The following is a 19,918-nucleotide window of genomic DNA, read 5'->3' as shown; positions in this document are numbered from 1 at the left end:
CTCATTCTCTCTCAAAGTTGAAGTGTACCTATGATGAAAATGAAAGGCCTCTCTCATCTTATTAAGTGAGAGAACTTGCACAGTTGATGGCTGACTAAATACTTTTTGGCCCCACTGTAAGTAAACATTATTGCTTTAAGTTTTTCCAAGTAATTATTCTAATAAACAGTCAGTAATAAAGAACAAAGATATAATTAATAGCAGTTAGTTTTGTTATTTTCTTGCCATTATTGATGTTTGATTAATAATTTCATAATAGACATAGACAGGCTGCATTTACATGGCAAGTTCCAATGCACTGATCCGATATTGCCCGTTTACATTCACGTAATACAACATGACTGTGTTTACATTAACATCTCACCAAGACAAAGGTGCATTTGGTCATTAATGTACACAAATTATGCAGCTTGTCCAATATACTAACCCTAATCATCTAAAGTATTTAATCTAATCATTCTCAGCCCATGATCTGACAGGTAAACCCCCCCAAAAAATTGGGGATGTGCCCGAAGGCATGAAAAATAAATAATGCATTCTACGGAGCCCTTAAAGGGACATGGTGAGGTTACATTACAGTACATCAGAGATGACTGACAGGATGATGGCGGAGGAATTGGTGTGCAACAGATCCCGAGCATCATTCACAGATCTTGTAAAACATGCCGCTCCTTATACACAGGGTATGCGTAAACGGAAATTGGAAAGTGAAAGTAAAAAGCGAGCATTCAAAAACTATTTTTCAATACCCCGCATATTGATAGCAAATTTTCAAAAATTACATACAATATAATTAGCCAACTATATGATTGCAATACAATGCAAAAGCATTGAAATCTATTTTATTCTCCCATCTCATATTTTATTTCCATCACCTTTTTTCCACACCTTTACGGGCTCCGTAGTACACATCATTTCCATTCCGCTTCGAGGACACCCATAAGAAAATGTTGTAAATTATCAATACATTAGGAAAGAAATATGAGGTTTACTCAGTCTAAAAGGTTCAATTCAGTTTCATAAACTCCATAGGCATTTTTTTATTTGAGTAGATTCCCTAAATTGGAAAGAGTGAACTTGAACTAAATCCAGTTTTAAATCACCAAAAATTGTAGATTAATATTTCATCACATATAAAATACAAAGGTGGACGGCACACGTAGCAATATAAAGCATAAATGTTGCGAATATACGTACTGGTGAATGGCCTGCAGAAACTTGCGCTGATGTTTCCGGACCTTGGCATGGTCAACCTTCTTCACAAGCTTTGTGTGTTTGTAGATTAGCCATGTTTCCCTGAGTACATTAGCAGCCGTGTTTTTCACCTGTCAGCAGATTAAGTCCAGTTAAGAAAATCATTTAAAACATCAGTAAAGCTAGACAGAAAGACGTACAGTTACAGAATGTTTGGGAACTTACTACTACATTAAAACATTTAAGTGGATATTCCTGAAATAAAGTGTTAAAGGGATAGTTCACCCAAAATTATAATTATCTAATAATTTACTCACTTTCAAGCCATCCTAGGTGTTTATGACATTCTTTTTTCAGATTCAATCGCAGTGAATGGCAGCCCAAAATTTGAAGCCAAAAAAAAAAAAGTGCATCCATCCATCATAAAATTAATCCACACTGCTCCAGGGGGTTAATACAATTTTTTTTTTTACTCTGATTGAATACATCTGAAAAAAGAATGTCTTATACACCTAGGATGGCTTAAGGATGAGTACATTTTTGGGTGAACTATCCTTTTAAGTGCTAGTTGTAGACCCTGCAAGGTTCTGGTGAATTAGAGATATCGGTGAGATATGCTTGCCAGATTTCGTCTAGAAAATGGTATCATCAAGTGAATGTTGGCTAGCGTCCACAGCTTATGCAGCATCAACATTTGGCATTAAGTGCTTTTTGCAGCGAGTTTGACTGCTCCATTTAACACTGATTTTATACTTGCTTGTTTTTCACTTAGCTAAAGTCTTATGTTAATTCTGTATATTAAAACATGCTCACTCTTTTGCAGAGTTGAGTGTCCATCATAAAGTTATGGACATGCTTTTCAGCCTTGGTGAGCTCTAGCTTCCGGGCTACGACAGCCACCACTAGGGCAGTGCAGCCGGCCCCCTGAAAAAAACACACAGACCACAACAAACATCTTAGGCCCTGTTTACACCTGGCATTAAGATGAGTTTTGATCAATCGGATCACAAGTAGGTGAATCCTAGTTCATACCAGTTGTTTTATTCCGTCTTTTTTGTCCACTATTAACCACTTCTATCCTGATTTCTTCAAGGGTAGAGTCTATGGGTGGTTACATTTATGGCCTTTTTAAAAGATCTATCTAATGGACAAAATTAGCTCAGACAATTTACATATGAACGTGACCGGAGACAACTGAAAAAACAAGAGAGCAGAGGCTTTCATTTCTGCTCTGACAGCCACGAGACCATGGTGAACACTCTGAGTGCATGTTAGAAATCAGGATTGTGAAAGAACATTGTGCTTGGAGCTTTTTCATCTTCAAACCAAACTTGGGTCTTCAGCCAACAAAGTTTAAATCCCATCTGGCTAGCGAGCTTCCCACAAATTTTACGCATCAGGTTTAGGGATGGGTATCGTTAAGATTTTAACGATATTACTACTCTTACCGATACTGCTTATCGGTCCGGTACTTTAACGGTATTCTTATCGGTACTTTTTGAGATTTTATATATATATATATATATATATATATATATATATATATATATATATATATATACACACACACACACACACACACACACACACACACACAATTAACAAAAATACACATTATATAGGCCAATACAGTGCTTTAATTTCAGGAAGAATTCTAGTAAAATAACACTGCATAGTTTATCATAAATAGCCAAAATAATGCGTAATAAAGCTGAAGTTATTAATTCAAGAGCTGTGAGTGATTTTCTCTTTGCATTTGGTTGTTTAATTCGCAGTAATTCATCAGCATGTTTATTTACACCGCTGCCTCTTTAAGACAGATGTGCAGATCTATAGGCGACTGATAATAGGCAGATACACTACACTTTCTCCTGACTATATCCATAATAACTACGTCCATTTTAGACACAAACTAAAACTGTTAAACTGTTGTGTTTAAGAGACTCTCCAAGCCGGGATTTTGACCTAGATGTTTGTGTACATTTGATCGTTTAGACGCGAGTGTGAAACCGAAAGTGTAATTTGCTCGTCTCGTTGCGGCTGTTTCGGAGGGCGCGCGCTGACTTGGGAACATCCTCTTGCGCACATTTTTGTGCTTAATCGCTCTTTTTATTATTAAAACGCGTCCCCACAATTTACCAACAGTAGCTAGACTGTATTTTACAACAATCCCTGATCGTGCTGATTCTGTCATTGCGTTTGAGTTTTATGGAGAAATGACAGCGTGGGCTACTGCTGCAAAGGGAATTAGCCTATAAGTTGCGCTAGACATAAATATTATTTTAATCTTTGGAAGCCAAAATCTAAAATAAAATCAGACTATCACAGATCTAAAGTGTAACCAGGCTATGTTTGACTGTTTAATTCTGTCCTCTGTCGTTTTGCTCGTGGTCTCTCTCTCTCTCTCTCTCTCTCTCTCTCTCTCTCTCTCGTCACGTGTATTTTCAAAAGTACCGACAGAAGAACCGATAACGTCCGAGCTTATCGATACAACGGTCTTTCAAAATTCACCCCCGGGGCCCGTTTAATACCGGTTTTCGGTACCCATCCCTAATCAGGTTAGTATACTCTTAAAAATAAAGATGCCAAGAAGAACCAAAAATGGGTTTTTACAGTGATTCCACAGAAGAACCATTTTTGGTTTCGCAAAGAACCGTTTTGTGGAAGGTTCTTTAAACAACCATTTTTTTCTAACCATTTTCTAGTCTAAAGAACCTTTTTGCACTACAAAGAACATTTTGTGCAATGGAAAGGTTCTTTGGATAGTAAAGGTTCTTCATAGAACCATACACCCTGCCAAAGAACCATTTATTTTTAAGAGTGTAGGCGAAGAATAGGTGGTCTATTGTGTCTGTTCGGATGCATTTGACCACATGAGCATCTCCACGATGAAGGCATCTCTGGAAGTGGTCAAAAGCGGACAAGCTCAAAATATTTTAGACCCTGTTTAAACTCGTATTTAGAATCGTTCACTTGTGATCTGATCAACCAAAATGCATCTTAATACCAGGTGAAAACAGTCCTATAGTAAGAAAGTTCAAAAAGCTTTTATATACTGTATACAGTTCCTCTGTAAAATGGCTTCACAGCTTGACTACGTTATGGCTGAGTGGATATTAATTACTGTAAAAAATATGCAGATAAACTCACAAGGATGTAAATATCTCAAAAACAGAATTTCATGGAAGACGTGACATGCATTTTTTTTTTATAAACAGTTCCTCCACAAAAAGGCTTTATAGCGTAATGATGTTATGGCTGAATGGACACTAATAACTGTAAAATATATGCAGATAAACTCACAATGACATAAATGTCTTAAACATAGAATTTAATGTAAGATTTGTATAATTATTAGGGTAAAAGAGAGACGCACCATGATTCCAGTAAGGAGACACACTCCCTTTCCACAGTACGTGTTAGGCACCATGTCACCATAACCAATAGACAGGAAGGTTATGGAAATTAACCACATGGCTCCCAAGAAGTTACTGGTGACTTCCAATTTATCATGGTATCTGATGAGATAAAATAACAAGAAAAAAAACTTTGGATTAATTTGAAAATGACAAATCAATATCTCATAGAATAAATCTCAAAAAAGAAAAAAGTTAAAGGTGACTGCAGTATAAGTTTATAATAAAAAAAAAAAGAGTTAATTATAAATGTAGAAATTGTAAATACATTTAAATGGATATAAATTATTAAATATAAAAAAGCAATATTTATGTTGACAGAAAAAAAAATCAGGTTAAAATCTAAATTAATTTATTATTTAAATAATTTAAATCAATTATATACACACTCCATCTACATTTATATTAACAAACAAATTTAACAAGAAAGGAAATTAATAATTGTTTTACGTCGAGTTCAGATTAAAATCTAAATTAATTATTTTGATTATTTAAATAATAATATGCATGTTTGAAAATAAGACCATGTTCTTAAGTAACTTGCCTGGTTAAATAAAGGCAATAATAATAATAATAATAATAATAATAATAATAATAATAATAATAATAATGATATATATATATATATATATATATATATATATATATATATATATATATATATATATATATATATATATTATGTATATACTGTAGACGTACATATACACATTATGTTAACACAAACAAAACTGAACCACAAAAAATAGGAATAGTTATTGTACCTTTGTTCAGGTTAAAACATAAATGAATGAATTACTTTAATAATTATTTAATTCATTTAAATACATTTAACTAAATTTATATAAATTAATAAATATACAATTGCCTATGTTTATGTTGACAAAAAATTAACTGGAAAAACAATACTTGAAGTGATTCTTGCACTTCAGTCCAGTAAATTAATACATCATTTATAATATTTAAATAAGTTAAAAAATATAACTGAATCAACATTTATGTTGACAAATAAAATAACCAGAAAAAATATATATTTGAAGTAATATCTTGTTCCTAAGGTTAAAATAAGTTAATTCATTAGTTAGATTATTTAAATAATTTAAAACATTGAAAAAAATAGAAATAAAAAATACAAAAGTAGCTACATTTCTGTTGACAAACAAAATGAACCAAAAAAATAATAATTCCAGGTTTTCTGACCCCTACTTAATACGATGTGCTGCTGCAATAATATTTTCATCGATTTTTTTCACTGATTTGTCCTATACTACAGTAAATGATATAGTTACAAAAGCTTTAAGCTATGTTCCCTTGAAATTTAAACAGCACTGCAGATGGACGCGGCTCAAACATGAAGAAGGACCTGTCCGAATCAGTGCCCATGCAGGTACGCTTTACATTAGGGGTCTTTGAGAAGCCCAATTACATTTGAAGGGTAATCTTAAAAACGACCTAAAGTGCCATATCAATAAGTATTGAATGCAGCAGCATATATCAATATTCAGGCCTGACCGCACTGGATAAAAGGCGGACAGCCCAAATATAAATCAAGGTGCCTTTGTGTACATAATTTCAAAGCAGTGATGTCCATATTCTGCTCGTATGAATGAGAGGGCAGCCAGGACCCATTAGATGGCTTGCTCTTCTTCCCCCAGTGTTCTAGCTCGGTCTTGTGTGGAGAATGCGTCTGTGTAAAACTACTGTGGAAGTCACTGTCCATTACACAAGCATAAAGAGGGTATATGGAGAAACATGCTGGCAGTGTAACCAAATCCAAAGCTGCCATGAACTCAGATAATGCACTGCTCTGACAGTATGGAGCACATAAGGGCATTCAGGCAGTAGATTTCAACAAAGGCACGTTAGCATTATCTCAAATCAGAGAACACTTGTTTGAGCGCTTTATTTGTACACATCAAAGAATCTTAAACATAGATTCAACCCCTTACAGAATTTGACCAGGGTAACCGCAATTCACGACAGTAACTATACAGTAACTGCTACTGAAATAAAACTGTGGTAATTTGATATTCGCCGCCATCAAAAGTAAACAGAAAAGCTTCTAATAGTGTTTGTACAGCAGAAACAAAAAATAACAGTTCCTATGGTATTTTTGGTGATACTGTGGTTAGTTACCATGGTAAATTTCTGTAAAGGAAACAGAATACCATGTTGATTCTTTCCGATAAAAACATTCATAACAAAACAGTCCACTCAGTTCAAGAACCACTCGCACCCAAACACCCTTAAACAAATATAAAGGATAAAACAATTAAAAATGGATGACGATGATGATGACAGTTTCAAAACAAGGACTTCGCCTCAAATGCATGTTCCAACAGCATGAACAGCCCATGTGCTGACTACGGGGTAACTACATTTCTGTTGTAATGAATCAATCAGTGAGCATCCAGCTTCTATGCCCATGAATTTAACAGAGGACTCATTAGCTTGAGTGCTATTAAATGAGGCCTGTCGACTAGCCTGCCGACAAATGATTTAAAGCGTGGAAGTAACTGTGGCCGTTTAGGGGTGAAGCGAGGGTGAAATACAGAGCCTCAGAGGGTTCCAAAGGTGCTGATGAAGCACCTCTCCATTCCTCTGACAGATTCATCCACTGAAACTCTTACAAAGAACAAGACAATACAGAAGAAAAACAAGCTAGCATGACACCTGACTAGCACATTAGCTTTCTTGGTGTCCTCAGCACTTTTTTCTCAACCACACTGCAAAAACAATATTTTTTAACTCTGTATTTTTCTCTTGCTTTACATTAACAACATATAGGCTTGCTTAAAACAATATATATTTATCTGTGAAGCTAAATTGTGAGACTGTATCCTGACTTATTTGTATTTTTTTTTCTCAAGGTTCTCAAAACAAGAAAAATTTCAAGGAGAAATCAACTTAAATGGTGATATGGGTGTCTCACAAATATGGGGACTTATTACACTTTCACTTTGTATTTTTTTAATCCTGTTTCCAGATTTTTTTTGTCATAAAATATGCTAAACCATCATAAAGATAATAGTATATTTTAAATCCTTAAATAATCTAATAAACATTATTCTTACATTTCAATATTTAATACTAAAATACACCAGTCCTTAATTGTGGCATCATTTTTGCATCATCCCAATGGATAAAGATTTACTTTATTGTACTAAATTACCATGTAAAACAAAGAAACATATCACTAACAACACGACTATGCTGTAATATTAATCTGACAAATGTGTGAGAAGTAAAAGGGTGAGAGAGATATTTAATAAATATAAAATAAATCTATACTAATCAAACAAATTCATATTTTAACATTTCATATTTTAATTGACAACACAGCCATTCTGTAATTATGTGTGGAAACCGTTCTGAAACCGTAATTGCACTTAGGATACATAAAATCTATCCACAGAATGCTATTAAATAATAAGGCTGTGGAAATGGTGAAAAAAGGGAAAAATAGCAATTCTCCTGTGATGCATTGATGTCGGCTGTTAGACATTGTTACTGAAAAAAAATGTGTGAATGGTGTGTCTGTATTCTAGAAGTGAAAAGTGCCCATAGTTGAAGAAAACCCATATATTCACACTATGGATTATTGTTGTGGTGCAGTGCAGTGAAGAAATAGCAGATGATGTAGCACATATCGTCTAATGGGTAAGAAGTGGGCGCAGAACCTGGCTAAAGGGCTAAGGATGACCTGATTAGCATAGCTGTGCTGCTCTCTCTATGTTTATGGGTCATGACAACATACTGGATCTTTACTCTCCCCCAAGGTCTAGGTCAAGATGGTATCTTGGTAAGAATAGCACTTTAGAGCACCAGAAAAGGTCACATATCTGACAGCGCTTTAGGAAAAGAACAGGCTGCCATGAACATGATGACCACCATGTTGACACATGGTGTCAGCTGCGTGAAAATCCCAAAATCCAAATGACTCAAAAATTAAATTACCTAGCACTAAGATCCCTCTTTAACAGAGGCTATAAGATGCCCGACCATTTATAGGCGAAAACAAATGGATCTGAATTTGGAAAAGAAAAGAATTTGGGATTTCCAGGATGCCAGCAAATTGCTGTTGTGCCAGTATAGCTCATCAAGAGAGATGAGCAGAAGCTAAGAGCCAAGTAATAGTTTTTCCTTGCAGATCACAGACTCACTTTGGACCCCTATCCAGCAGCAGCCATGTGGGAGAAACATAGAACAAAACCATGAACAATGAAACACGCATACATCCACTTGCCACTGGCATCACATCACATTTTATAAAGGCAACAACACAGGGTCTTGACCAACTGCATTTGATGGGGAAAAAATACATGAATAAAGACATCGTTCACTCAAAAATAAAATGTATGTTGTTATTCACTTGTATGTTTTTTCAAACCCAAGACTGATTTTCTTTTGTGGAAGCATATGCTAGTGGCCACTCTTTACTATACAATGAAAGTGACTGGGGAGCTTTAAAGGGTTAGTTCATCCAAAAATGAAATTTCTTTCATTAATGATTCACCTCAATGTCGTTCCAGACCCGTAAGACCTCCGTTCATCCTCGGAACACAGTTTAAGATATTTTAGATTTAGTCAGACGGCTTTCTGTCCTTTGAATGTAAGTGTATGCCCACTTGCTGTCCACGTCCAGAAGGTAATGAAAACATCATCAAAGTAGTCCATATGGGACATCAGTTAGTTAGTTAGACTCTTTTGAAGCGTCGACAATACATTTTGGTCCAAAAATAACCAAAAATACGACATTATTCAGCATTGTCTTCTCTTCCGCGTTTGTTTTCAAACCTCAAATAAAGAATCAAATGGTCGTGAATCAGCAGATTCATGATTCATATCGCCAATGTCACGTCATTTAAGCAGTTTGCCAGTTTGACACGCGATCCGAATCATGAATCATGACCGTTTGATTCTTTATTTGAGGAACACGGAAGAGAAGAATTAAGTCGTAGTTTTTGATATTTTTGGACCAAAAAGTAATGTCGACACTTCAAAAGAGTCTAACTAACTAACTGATGTCACATATGGACTACTTTGATGATGTTTTCATTACCTTCTGGACGTGGACAGCAAGTGGGCGCACACTTACATTCAAAGGACAGAAAGCCTTTGGACTAAATCTAAAATATCTTAAACTGTGTTCCGAGGATGAACGGAGGTCTTACGGGTGTGGAACGACATTTGGGTGAGTCATTAATGAAAGAAATTTCATTTTTTTGGTGAACTAACTCTTTAAGCTTTCTTGATGTTCGAGAATCAATGAGGTTCATTCTCGTGTGTTACATATCATGTCTGAGCTTCCGCAAGAACCAATGAGGTTTGTTCTCATGTGTTTAGCAGGTTCAATTTAGCAGCTGTCTATGTTCACTGATCAGTGTTCATATGTGAATAAAACCCTAAATTCAGTCTGTTCATCACAAAAAGTGATCAAAACTCATCAGAAAATTTGGACTAAACCTCTCGATTCCTATAGATTATATAGGAATTAGAGCAGCAGAAAGATTATAGAGCAGCAGCCATATCACCCTGTAGCCCAAGACTGGTTTCCCACTGAAGCTAAGCAGGGCTGAGCCTGGTCAGTACCTGGATGGGAGACCAACTGGGAAAACCAGGTAGCTGCTGGTAGAGGTGTTAGTGAGGCCAGCAGGGGGTGCTCACCCTGTGGTCTGTGTGGGTCCTAACACCCCAGTATAGTGATGGGGACACTATACTGACAAAGAGCACCGTCTTTCGGATGAGACGTTAAACCGAGGTCCTGACTCTCTGTGGTCATTAAAAATCCCAGGATGTCTAAATAATCCCCATATCCTGATTGGCTTCATCACTCGTTCTCCTCTCCACCAATCAGCTGGTGTGTGGTGAGCGTTCTGGCGCAATATGGCTGCCGTCGGATCATCCAGAAAGAAATCTCAGATTTAATTAAACTTTTCTTCATTTGTGTTCCAAATATGAATCGACATGAGGGTGAGTAATTGATGACAATTTTCATTTTTTGGTGAACTAACCCTTTAAAATGACAAAAAACAACAAAGTTACCATAAAAATGGTCAATATGACTTATGAGCCTATTCCAATGCTTCTGAAGCCATTTTATAGCTTTGAGTGAAGGACAGACTACATTTTAAGATGTTGTCCCCCTATTTCTTGAAGTTCTTGAACTCTGCAGTGGAAAGCCGTACGGACAACAGTGTGTCAGCATCATTGGCTCATGGTTATAATTTCGATCTGCTCATCACACAAACTACTGCATGACTTCACAAGACATGGAAAATAGTGCCTGAGTAAAATTGACAACTTTTATGATGCGTTTTAGATATTTTGAGTCCCCATTCACTTACATAATATGGAAACGAGAAAAGAGCAGCCAGGATATATTTCTTATACAGACAAAAGAAAATGATACAGGTTTGGAACAACATGAGGGCTGAGTTCATTTCTGGCTGGAATATTCCTTTAATTCTCTCGGTACAAACAGTGTTTCTTAAAAAATCAAAGGTTTATCTCACCTTTCACAGACATGCACTGTCCAGGCAGCAATGATCCATGATGATATGCTGAAAACCAGCAGGACCGTGCCTGGGCAGATAGTCATCAAAGTCTTCATGACAAAGCGTGTGTTAAAGTTGATCTTATTGAGGGCTCCAATACTGCGTGACGAGGCGTCCGTAAAGAGCTTACTGTGCAGGAGCATAACTCGTCCAATCAGATACAGCCGCAGAAACATGGGGATGGAGAGGATGATGTCCACGTCTGCATCCGCCACAGACGGATAGTAGGTGTAGGCCAGGCGGGCAGACCAGGTGAAGACGTACTGACCTGGAATAGGGTGGATGGCACACACCAGCAGCTCCAAAACGATGAAGAAGATACGCTCGTACGTCATGGCTATCCGCCAGTCATCTGCTCCATTGTCCACCATGAAGAGCTAGACGTTAGACAAAGACATTATTTTAAGGATTTAGCAAATTCTCTGAACAGTGAATAATAAAATTGTATAAAAGCCTATGTAACAATCTAATATAGTCTAATATAATAATATACAAGTAATATAAAAACATTCTTTGTGTTTTTCGTATTAAGACTATGATATGGATTTTTCTTCTCTTTTGTTTCAATCAGGAATAAAGGTTCATCCATTCTGTAATTTGACTATCATCTTATGTTCCCAGCCATTAAATAGTACTCACAAAGCAACTGATTGACAGGCCTGTATTGAATTACATCTCCTATTAGCCATAAGCCCCACTGGTGCTGCGTTCCAGTTCATTTTTATTATGCCCTTCACTCGCAAACTTCCCTCCGTCTCGTTCACTCGGATGTGCGTCATGCCTACGTTGCATGAGTGCCCACTACTGGCGGAAACTTTGCAAATGGACTGAACTGGAACGCCCTAAGCCCTTGATCACTTGGAATCCATTATGGAGTTGATATATTATTTATTTTTTACCTTTACGAAATTGTTTAATGCAGCATTCTATATGTATATGGATGTGTTTGGGTTGTTTTAAATGTTTTTAAAAATAGTTATAGTTGTTTGTGGTGGGGTAAATTAAACGTGATATGTGGTGACGTCACAATCGCGTTGCATTGTGGTATATGAAGCTGTCTGAAGTGTACATATGAAGTAGACTCGCTCACTCGGTCAAAATCGAGGGAGCAAGGGTCTGTCCATACAAACTTCCCTTGTCCACTTCACGAAGTGGAACGCACTTCAAAATGGCGGCAGGGATTCCCCCAAGGGGAAGTGCTTAGGGAAGTTTGCAAGTGCGTGTCTTAAAGTGGAGTGGAACGCAGCCTTGTAATACCAACATTAATCAAAATCAGTGTCTTCTCAATAAAGACCTTTTAATGGATAGGTAAAATGGCACAGACACTGAATGCAGATATCAGGAATTACAAAAGCCAGGGCTACTGCTACTATAAGTCATTAGGAATTGGCATAAGTGTTTCCTCTGTAATCTTTTAGGCTCCTGTCTCAGTCACTACTCTAGTTTATGACTTCCAAGGCTGAGTCGGCTACTTACCTGAATCTCTCGTGCGTGGTACATAATGATCAGACAGAGCAGAATTACAGTGGAGAGGCTAATAAGGCATTTCAGTGCAAATGAATATGAGGATTCCTGCAGAAACAGTGGAAAAAAAAATATATACATTAGTTTTTTATATTCATATATGTCATGACAGTTTTACCAGAGAATACGCATACTTAGAAAACGTATGCCTTCAATTAATTGAATGTCGCTTTGGAAAAAATAGTCTTTTACTAGAGCAAATTTATTTATGAGGAATAGACAAACCATTTCTTGACAGCTACAGTATAGTGTGCACAAGTCTTGATCTGCTATATGCAACATACTGCATTTTGTGGAGGATTCTTTGTTTTTTATGATGCAGGCAAGCTAAATGTATAGAACAGTTCAGTTTTTAGTCCTAAAAACCAGGAAGAATTAGCATTTGCATTTTTGAGTCAGAGATTCCTTAGAGAATTGATTTTTTTGAATACCAACACTTAATTGAAAAGTACATTAATGTCTGTGGTTAATATTTCTTAACCACTAAGAAATTAGTGGTTAAGAAATACGTGCTAAGTTGCTAACAAGTTGTCACAAAGACTACAAGTTTTGCTGATTTGGCAGCATGTACACCTTGTGGAAGTTGTTCATGCATAAAACTTAAGCTTTTAAAGTATCTCTACTCATAAATCGAAAATTGCTATTCTAAAAAATTCTCAATGGAACCAGCTGGCATTCATGGTTCAGATCATAAATTCACATCATGACTGAACATTTTTGATATATATATATATATAGGTCCTTCTCAAAAAATTTGCATATTGTGATAAAGTTCATGATTTTCCATAATGTATTGATAAAAATTAAACTTTCATATATTTTAGATTCATTGCACACCAACTGAAATATTTCAGGTCTTTTATTGTTTTAATACTGATGGTTTTGGCATACAGCTCATGAAAACCCCAAATTCCTGTCTCAAAAAAATGAGCATATCATGAAAAGGTTCTCTAAACGAGCTATTAACCTAATCATCTGAATCAACTAATTAACTCTAAACACCTGCAAAAGATTCCTGAGGCTTTTAAAAACTCCCAGCCTGGTTCATTACTCAAAACCGCAATCATGGGTAAGACTGCCGACCCGACCCTGTCCAGAAGGCCATCACTGACAGAATTTGACACCCTCAAGCGAGAGGGTAAGACACAGAAAGAAATTTCTGAACGAATATGCTGTTCCCAGAGTGCTGTATCAAGGCACCTCAGTGGGAAGTCTGTGGGAAGGAAAAAGTGTGGCAAAAAACGCTGCACAACGAGAAGAGGTGACCGGACCCTGAGGAAGATTGTGGAGAAGGGCCGATTCCAGACCTTGGGGGACCTGCGGAAGCAGTGGACTGAGTCTGGAGTAGAAACATCTGCTGGTTTTCAGCCACCGTGCACAGGCGTGTGCAGAAAATGGGCTACAGGTGCCGCATTCCCCAGGTCAAGCCACTTTTGGGCTACAGAGAAGCAGCACTGGACTGTTGCTTAGTGGTCCAAAGTACTTTATTCAGATGAAAGAAAATTTTGCATGTCATTCGGAAATCAAGGTGCCAGAGTCTGGAGGAAGACTGGGGAGAAGGAAATGCCAAAATGCCTGAAGTCCAGTGTCAAGTACCCACAGTCAGTGATGGTCTGGGGTGCCATGTCAGCTGCTGGTGTTGGTCCACTGTGTTTTATCAAGGGCAGGGTCAATGCAGCTAGCTATCAGGAGATTTTGGAGCACTTCATGCTTCCATCTGCTGAAAAGCTTTATGGAGATGAAGGTTTCGTTTTTCAGCACGACCTGGCACCTGCTCACAGTGCCAAAACCACTGGTAAATGGTTTGCTGACCATGGTATTACTGTGCTCAATTGGCCTGCCAACTCTCCTGACCTGAACCCCATAGAGAATCTGTGAGATATTGTGAAGAGAAAGTTGAGAGACGCAAGACGCAACACTCTGGATGAGCTTAAGGCCGCTATCGAAGCATCCTGGGCCTCCATAACACCTCAGCAGTGCCACAGGCTGATCGCCTCCATGCCACGCCGCATTGAAGCAGTCATTTCTGCAAAAGGATTCCCGACCAAGTATTGAGTGCATAACTGAACATAATTATTTGAAGGTTGACTTTTTTTGTATTAAAAACACTTTTCTTTTATTGTTCGGACGAAATATGCAAATTTTTTGAATTTTAGGTTTTCATGAGCTGTTTGCCAGAATCATCAGTATTAAAACAATAAAAGACCTGAAATATTTCAGTTGGTGTGCAATGAATCTAAAATATATGAAAGTTACATTTTTATCATTACATTATGGAAAATAATGAACTTTATCACAATATGCTAATTTTTTTAGAAGGACCTGCACACACATGGGCATCGGAACCATTGTGTGTGGGTGGGACAAGACCCATTAATGACAAATGGTGTTGGACCCACTCACTTTTATCGTCTATAATTTAGCACGTCTGTTTACCTATCTGTATTTAATGTAAATATGGCATTTAACGTTACTTCAGGTCCCACCCACTTTTTATTTACTTCCAATGCCCATGTACACACATATGATGTGTGTGTGAATATATTATATATATATATATATATATATATATATATATATATATATATATATATATATATATATATATATATATATATATATATATATATATATATATACACACACACACAGTAGGTACAGAGAGTATTCAGACACCCTGTGTTAAATTTTTCACTCTGTTATATTCTAGCCATTTGTATTTTTTTCTCATTAATGTACACACAGCACCCCCATATTGACAGAAAAACACAGGATTATTGACATTTTTGCAGATGTATTAAAAAAGAAAAACTGAGTATTCAGACCCTTAGCTTAGTATTTAGTAGAAGCACCCTTTTGATCTAATGCAGACATGAGTCTTTTTGGGAAAGATGCAACAAGTTTTTCACTCCTTGATTTGGGGATCCTCTGCCATTCCTTCTTGCAGATCCTCTCCAGTTCTGTTAGGTTGGATGGTAAATGTTGGTGGACAGCCATTTTTAGGTCTCTCCAGAGATGCTCAATTGGGTTTAAGTCAGGACTCTGACTGGGCCATTCAAGAACAGTCACAGAGTTCTTCTGAAGCCACTCCTTCGTTACTTTAGCTGTGTGCTTAGGGTCATTGTCTTGTTGGAAGGGGAACCTTCCGCCCAGTCTGAGGTCTTGAGCACTCTGGAGGTTTTCGTCCAGGATATCCCTGTACTTGGCCGCATTCATCTTCCCCTAGAATGCAAACTGTTGCCCTGTCCCTGCAGCTGAAAAACACCCCCACAGCATGATGCTGCCACCACCATGCTTCACTGTTGGTATTGTATTGGACAGCTGATATTTTTCTCCACACATATCGCTTAGAATTAAGGCCAAAATATTCTATCTTGGTCTCATCAGACCAGAGAATCTTATTTCTCACCATCTTCAGGTTGTTGTTGTTTATTTTGTTTTTTTTTTAGCAAACTTTCATGTGTCTTCCACTGAGGAGAGGCTTCTGTCGGGCCACTCTGCCATTAAGCCTGACTGGTGGAGGGCTGCAGTGATGGTTGACTTTCTACAACTTTCTCTCTGGAGCTCAGCCACAGTGATCTTTGGGTTCTTCTTTACCTCTCTCACCAAGTTTGCCTGGACGGCCAGCTCTAATCTGGTCGTCCCAAATAATGTCTTCCATTTAAGGATTATGGAGGCCACTGTGCTCTTAGGAACCTTAAGTGCAGCAGACATTTTTTTGTATCCTCGGCCAGATCTGTGCCTTGCCACCATCCTGTCTCTGACCTCTTCAGGCAGTTTCTTTGGCCTCATGATTCTCATTTGTTCTGACATGCACTGTGAGCTGTAAGGTCTGATATAGACAGTTCTGTGGCTTTCCTAATCCAAGTCCAATCAGTATAATCAAACACAGCTGGACTCAAATGAAGGTGTAGAAAAATCTCAAGGATGATCCGAAGAAATGGACAGCACCCGAGGTAAATATATGAGTGTCACAGCACAGGGTCTGAATACTTAGGACCATTTGATATTTCAGTTTTTCTTTTTTAATAAATCTGCAAAGATGTCAACAATTCTGTGTTTTTCTGTCAATATGGGGTGCTGTGTACATTATTAAGAAAAAAATTAACTTAAATGATTTTAGCAAATGGCTGCGATATAACAAAGATTGAAAAATGTAAGGGTGTCTGAATACTTTCCGTAGCTATTATATATATAAAATGTACGATCTTTCAGTTTGGTTGGGAGATTTTAGCATAAAGTTTAAAATATTTCACAATATTACTGTTTATTGTATTTTTGGATTAATTAACACAAAAAACCCAGTATTAAAATAAATAAATAAATAATAATAACCGACCCGGTTATTATTATTTATTTATTTATTTTAATACTGGGTTTTTTGTGTTCATTAAGCCAAAAATACAATAAACAGTAATATTGTGAAATATTTTCTCAATTAAAAATAACTGTTTTCTATAGGAATGTATTTTAAAATGTAATTTATTCCTGTGATCAAAGCTGAATTTTTAGCATCATTACTCCAGTCTTTAGTGTCACATGATCCTTCAGAAATCATTCTAATATGCTAATTTGCTGCTCAAGAAACATTTCTTATTATTACTCCATTATTGCTTCTCTGCATATTATGTAAAAAAAAATTATTCTCTGATATATAGAAAGTTTAAATAACGTAATTTATTTTAAATATATTTTGTAACATTATAAATGTCTGCACCGCCATTTTTGATACATTTAATGCATCCTTGCTGAATAAAAGCATTAAATGATGTGTTAATTTACTCACCCTCAAGCCATCCTATGTGTATATGACTTTCTGATGAGCTCAATATTATTATATAATAATTATATTACATCATATTATATTAATAAATACTGTATATCTGGACGCCTTCCCAGGCAAATACAAGTAACATACTATGACATACAAATCACTGTGAACTTAGTAAAACTGCAAAACCCTTTGTTCAGACAAAGAAGCTTATCAATGATGGTTCTCAGGTTTTAGACTCTTAGCATAACATCACCACAACTTTATAACCACTTTGAATTTACCTCTTGCAATGTAACTGTTGTTTCTATGTATGCTTTATGTCTGTTTAATCTTGTACGTGATTTAGTTATTAAACGTTTGTCACTTAAATGATACTTATTAAGTGCTTATGTAAATACAAAGGAAGAATTATTTTTCCGTAACCATGAACAATTAATAAATAATCAATACTGAGCGTTCACAGGATAAATGGATTGATTGATTGTAATGTTAATGTAGCGACATCAAGTTAATCTATTTAACTGATTCAAATATTCATTATTAATCATAATGAATAATCATATCTATGAAAAATATACATATTTAACGTTATAAAGCCAGTCTCGCCTCGCAGTTCAAAATGCTTATGCAACGTCCAATGTCATACGTTGTGTCAGTTGCGCTATTATCATAAGTTGAATACGGAAGGTGGTCTGGCGGTAGCTAGATATTTTACTTCATAACGTGCTAAATAAGTATATTTTTATACTTATTTAACAAACACATCGATTCACTTTAGAAGGCCTTTATTAACCCCCCGGGGATCGTGTAGAATACGTTTATGATGATGGATGCACTTTATTGAGCTTTAAACTCAATGGACCCCATCAATGCCATTATAAAGCTTGGAAGTGTCAGGATATTTATTAATATAACTCCAGGCCAACTAGACCTAAATCTAAAACCAGCTTGTTGATTCTTTCTCAGCCGGGAAGTATAGTGTGTGTTCATAACTAATTCCAACAGATTTTACCACACAATGAACACCATAAGATCTAAGGAACTAACAACAATAATAATTTTCTGTCCCTCAATCTTAGCTCTTGTTCTTCTCTCTGGATGACAATCCTCATTATGAGATCAGTGCAATTGGGGCTCATTAAGCCTGTCTGACTCTGCTGATACACTGGAACATGATGTGCTGGCTAAGGCATTGAAATATGCTTTAGGGGAAGGTAAAAAGAAGAAAGCTCCACTCCAGGGATTGTCAGGGATTGTTTGGGCCAGCCATTCACTTGGGCCAAAAGAAACTGCACAGATTTACTGTAGCACCATATGAGAATCTCTAAACAGAAAACTTTGAACCAACCCAAACAATGCATACTGTGCCTAAATGTCTTCAATGATAAAATACAACCATTCTCTTTTCTTTCAGAAAACAGCATTTTTGACGGTCTGATGAGCACATCTCTAAGTAAAGATCGCATGCACTTACTATAGATGAGCCCATTAAGGTCCCTTAAATTATTAAGTGAGGACATATTTAAGGGTAAGGCCTATTAGCTCAGGCCCTTTTATATAGAAGCTATACTTTGGAGGGAAAGAGTGCAAATGCTTGTATGAAAAAATACATATGATGTAACGGTCAAGAACATGTTATGAAGAGATCATTGATTGATGCTCTTTGATGCCTCTTTACATTAAGCAAGTGCACACAAATTAGCAGATGTCAATGATGAATGTATCCTTTAGTGTTTTTAAACGGTCATAAATAGATCAATCCCAGACTTCAATATGCTGCAGCATTTAATTACATGGTATGAATCAAAGAACTAAAGATGAAATAAGTTGCATAAAGCTATTCTTACAGAGGTCAACATGCAATATCTTGTGATACATCACTGCCCTCTTTAAAAAGACCATCTTACACAAGCATGAATTTTAATGGTGGTTCAGGTTTATGCTGTTTAGCACTCGTCTAACTTGTAGATCAGCCATTCTACATTTACATTTAATCATTTAGCAGACGCTTTTATCCAAAGCGACTTACAAAAAAGGGGAGAGCAATAGAAGCAACGAAACAAACAAGGCCTGTAAGAGCTGTAAGAAGTCTCAATTAATTAGCGCAGTACACATTTTGTAATTAAAAAAAAAAAAAAAAAATTTTAATAGCCATCTACAATAGCCACCTACAACAAAAACTCACGTACGCAAAATACCGAACACTGGATTTTGATAGCCATGATAGCCATTTCAAGAAAATTGCTGATTAACAAACATGGTTTTACTAGGAAAGGCATGCTAATTAAGTAAGATACTGCAGTTATGAAGTCCGTTTTCAAACCAACATCAAAGCAATAGCCTACAGATATATATACGGCGGCCTCAACAATTGTTTGGACAGTAGGAAAAAACTAAACTACACTAAAAAAAAAAAATCTACAATTGTCTTTGAATTAAGTAACAAAATATCA

The 19,918-nt window shown here is 36.4% G+C and overlaps 1 protein-coding gene across 2 annotated transcripts in view; it reads right to left on the bottom strand.

Annotated features, from left to right (window-relative positions):
- kcnn1b (potassium intermediate/small conductance calcium-activated channel, subfamily N, member 1b) overlaps positions 1–19,918 on the bottom strand; it is a 42,275-nt gene that overhangs the window by 7,172 nt on the left and 15,185 nt on the right. For both annotated transcript variants that reach the window (XM_067414217.1, XM_067414216.1), the window contains exons 3-7: positions 12,644–12,739; positions 11,126–11,544; positions 4,571–4,712; positions 2,008–2,118; positions 1,198–1,325 (exon numbers count right to left, since the gene is read on the bottom strand). In XM_067414217.1, coding sequence (XP_067270318.1) covers positions 1,198–1,325; positions 2,008–2,118; positions 4,571–4,712; positions 11,126–11,544; positions 12,644–12,739 — 896 coding nt within the window. The remainder of the gene's footprint in view (positions 1–1,197; positions 1,326–2,007; positions 2,119–4,570; positions 4,713–11,125; positions 11,545–12,643; positions 12,740–19,918) is intronic.

Source organism: Pseudorasbora parva, chromosome 13, assembly GCF_024679245.1.
Source record: "Pseudorasbora parva isolate DD20220531a chromosome 13, ASM2467924v1, whole genome shotgun sequence".
NCBI lineage: Eukaryota > Metazoa > Chordata > Actinopteri > Cypriniformes > Gobionidae > Pseudorasbora > Pseudorasbora parva.
This window is presented reverse-complemented; position numbering and strand designations above follow the sequence as displayed.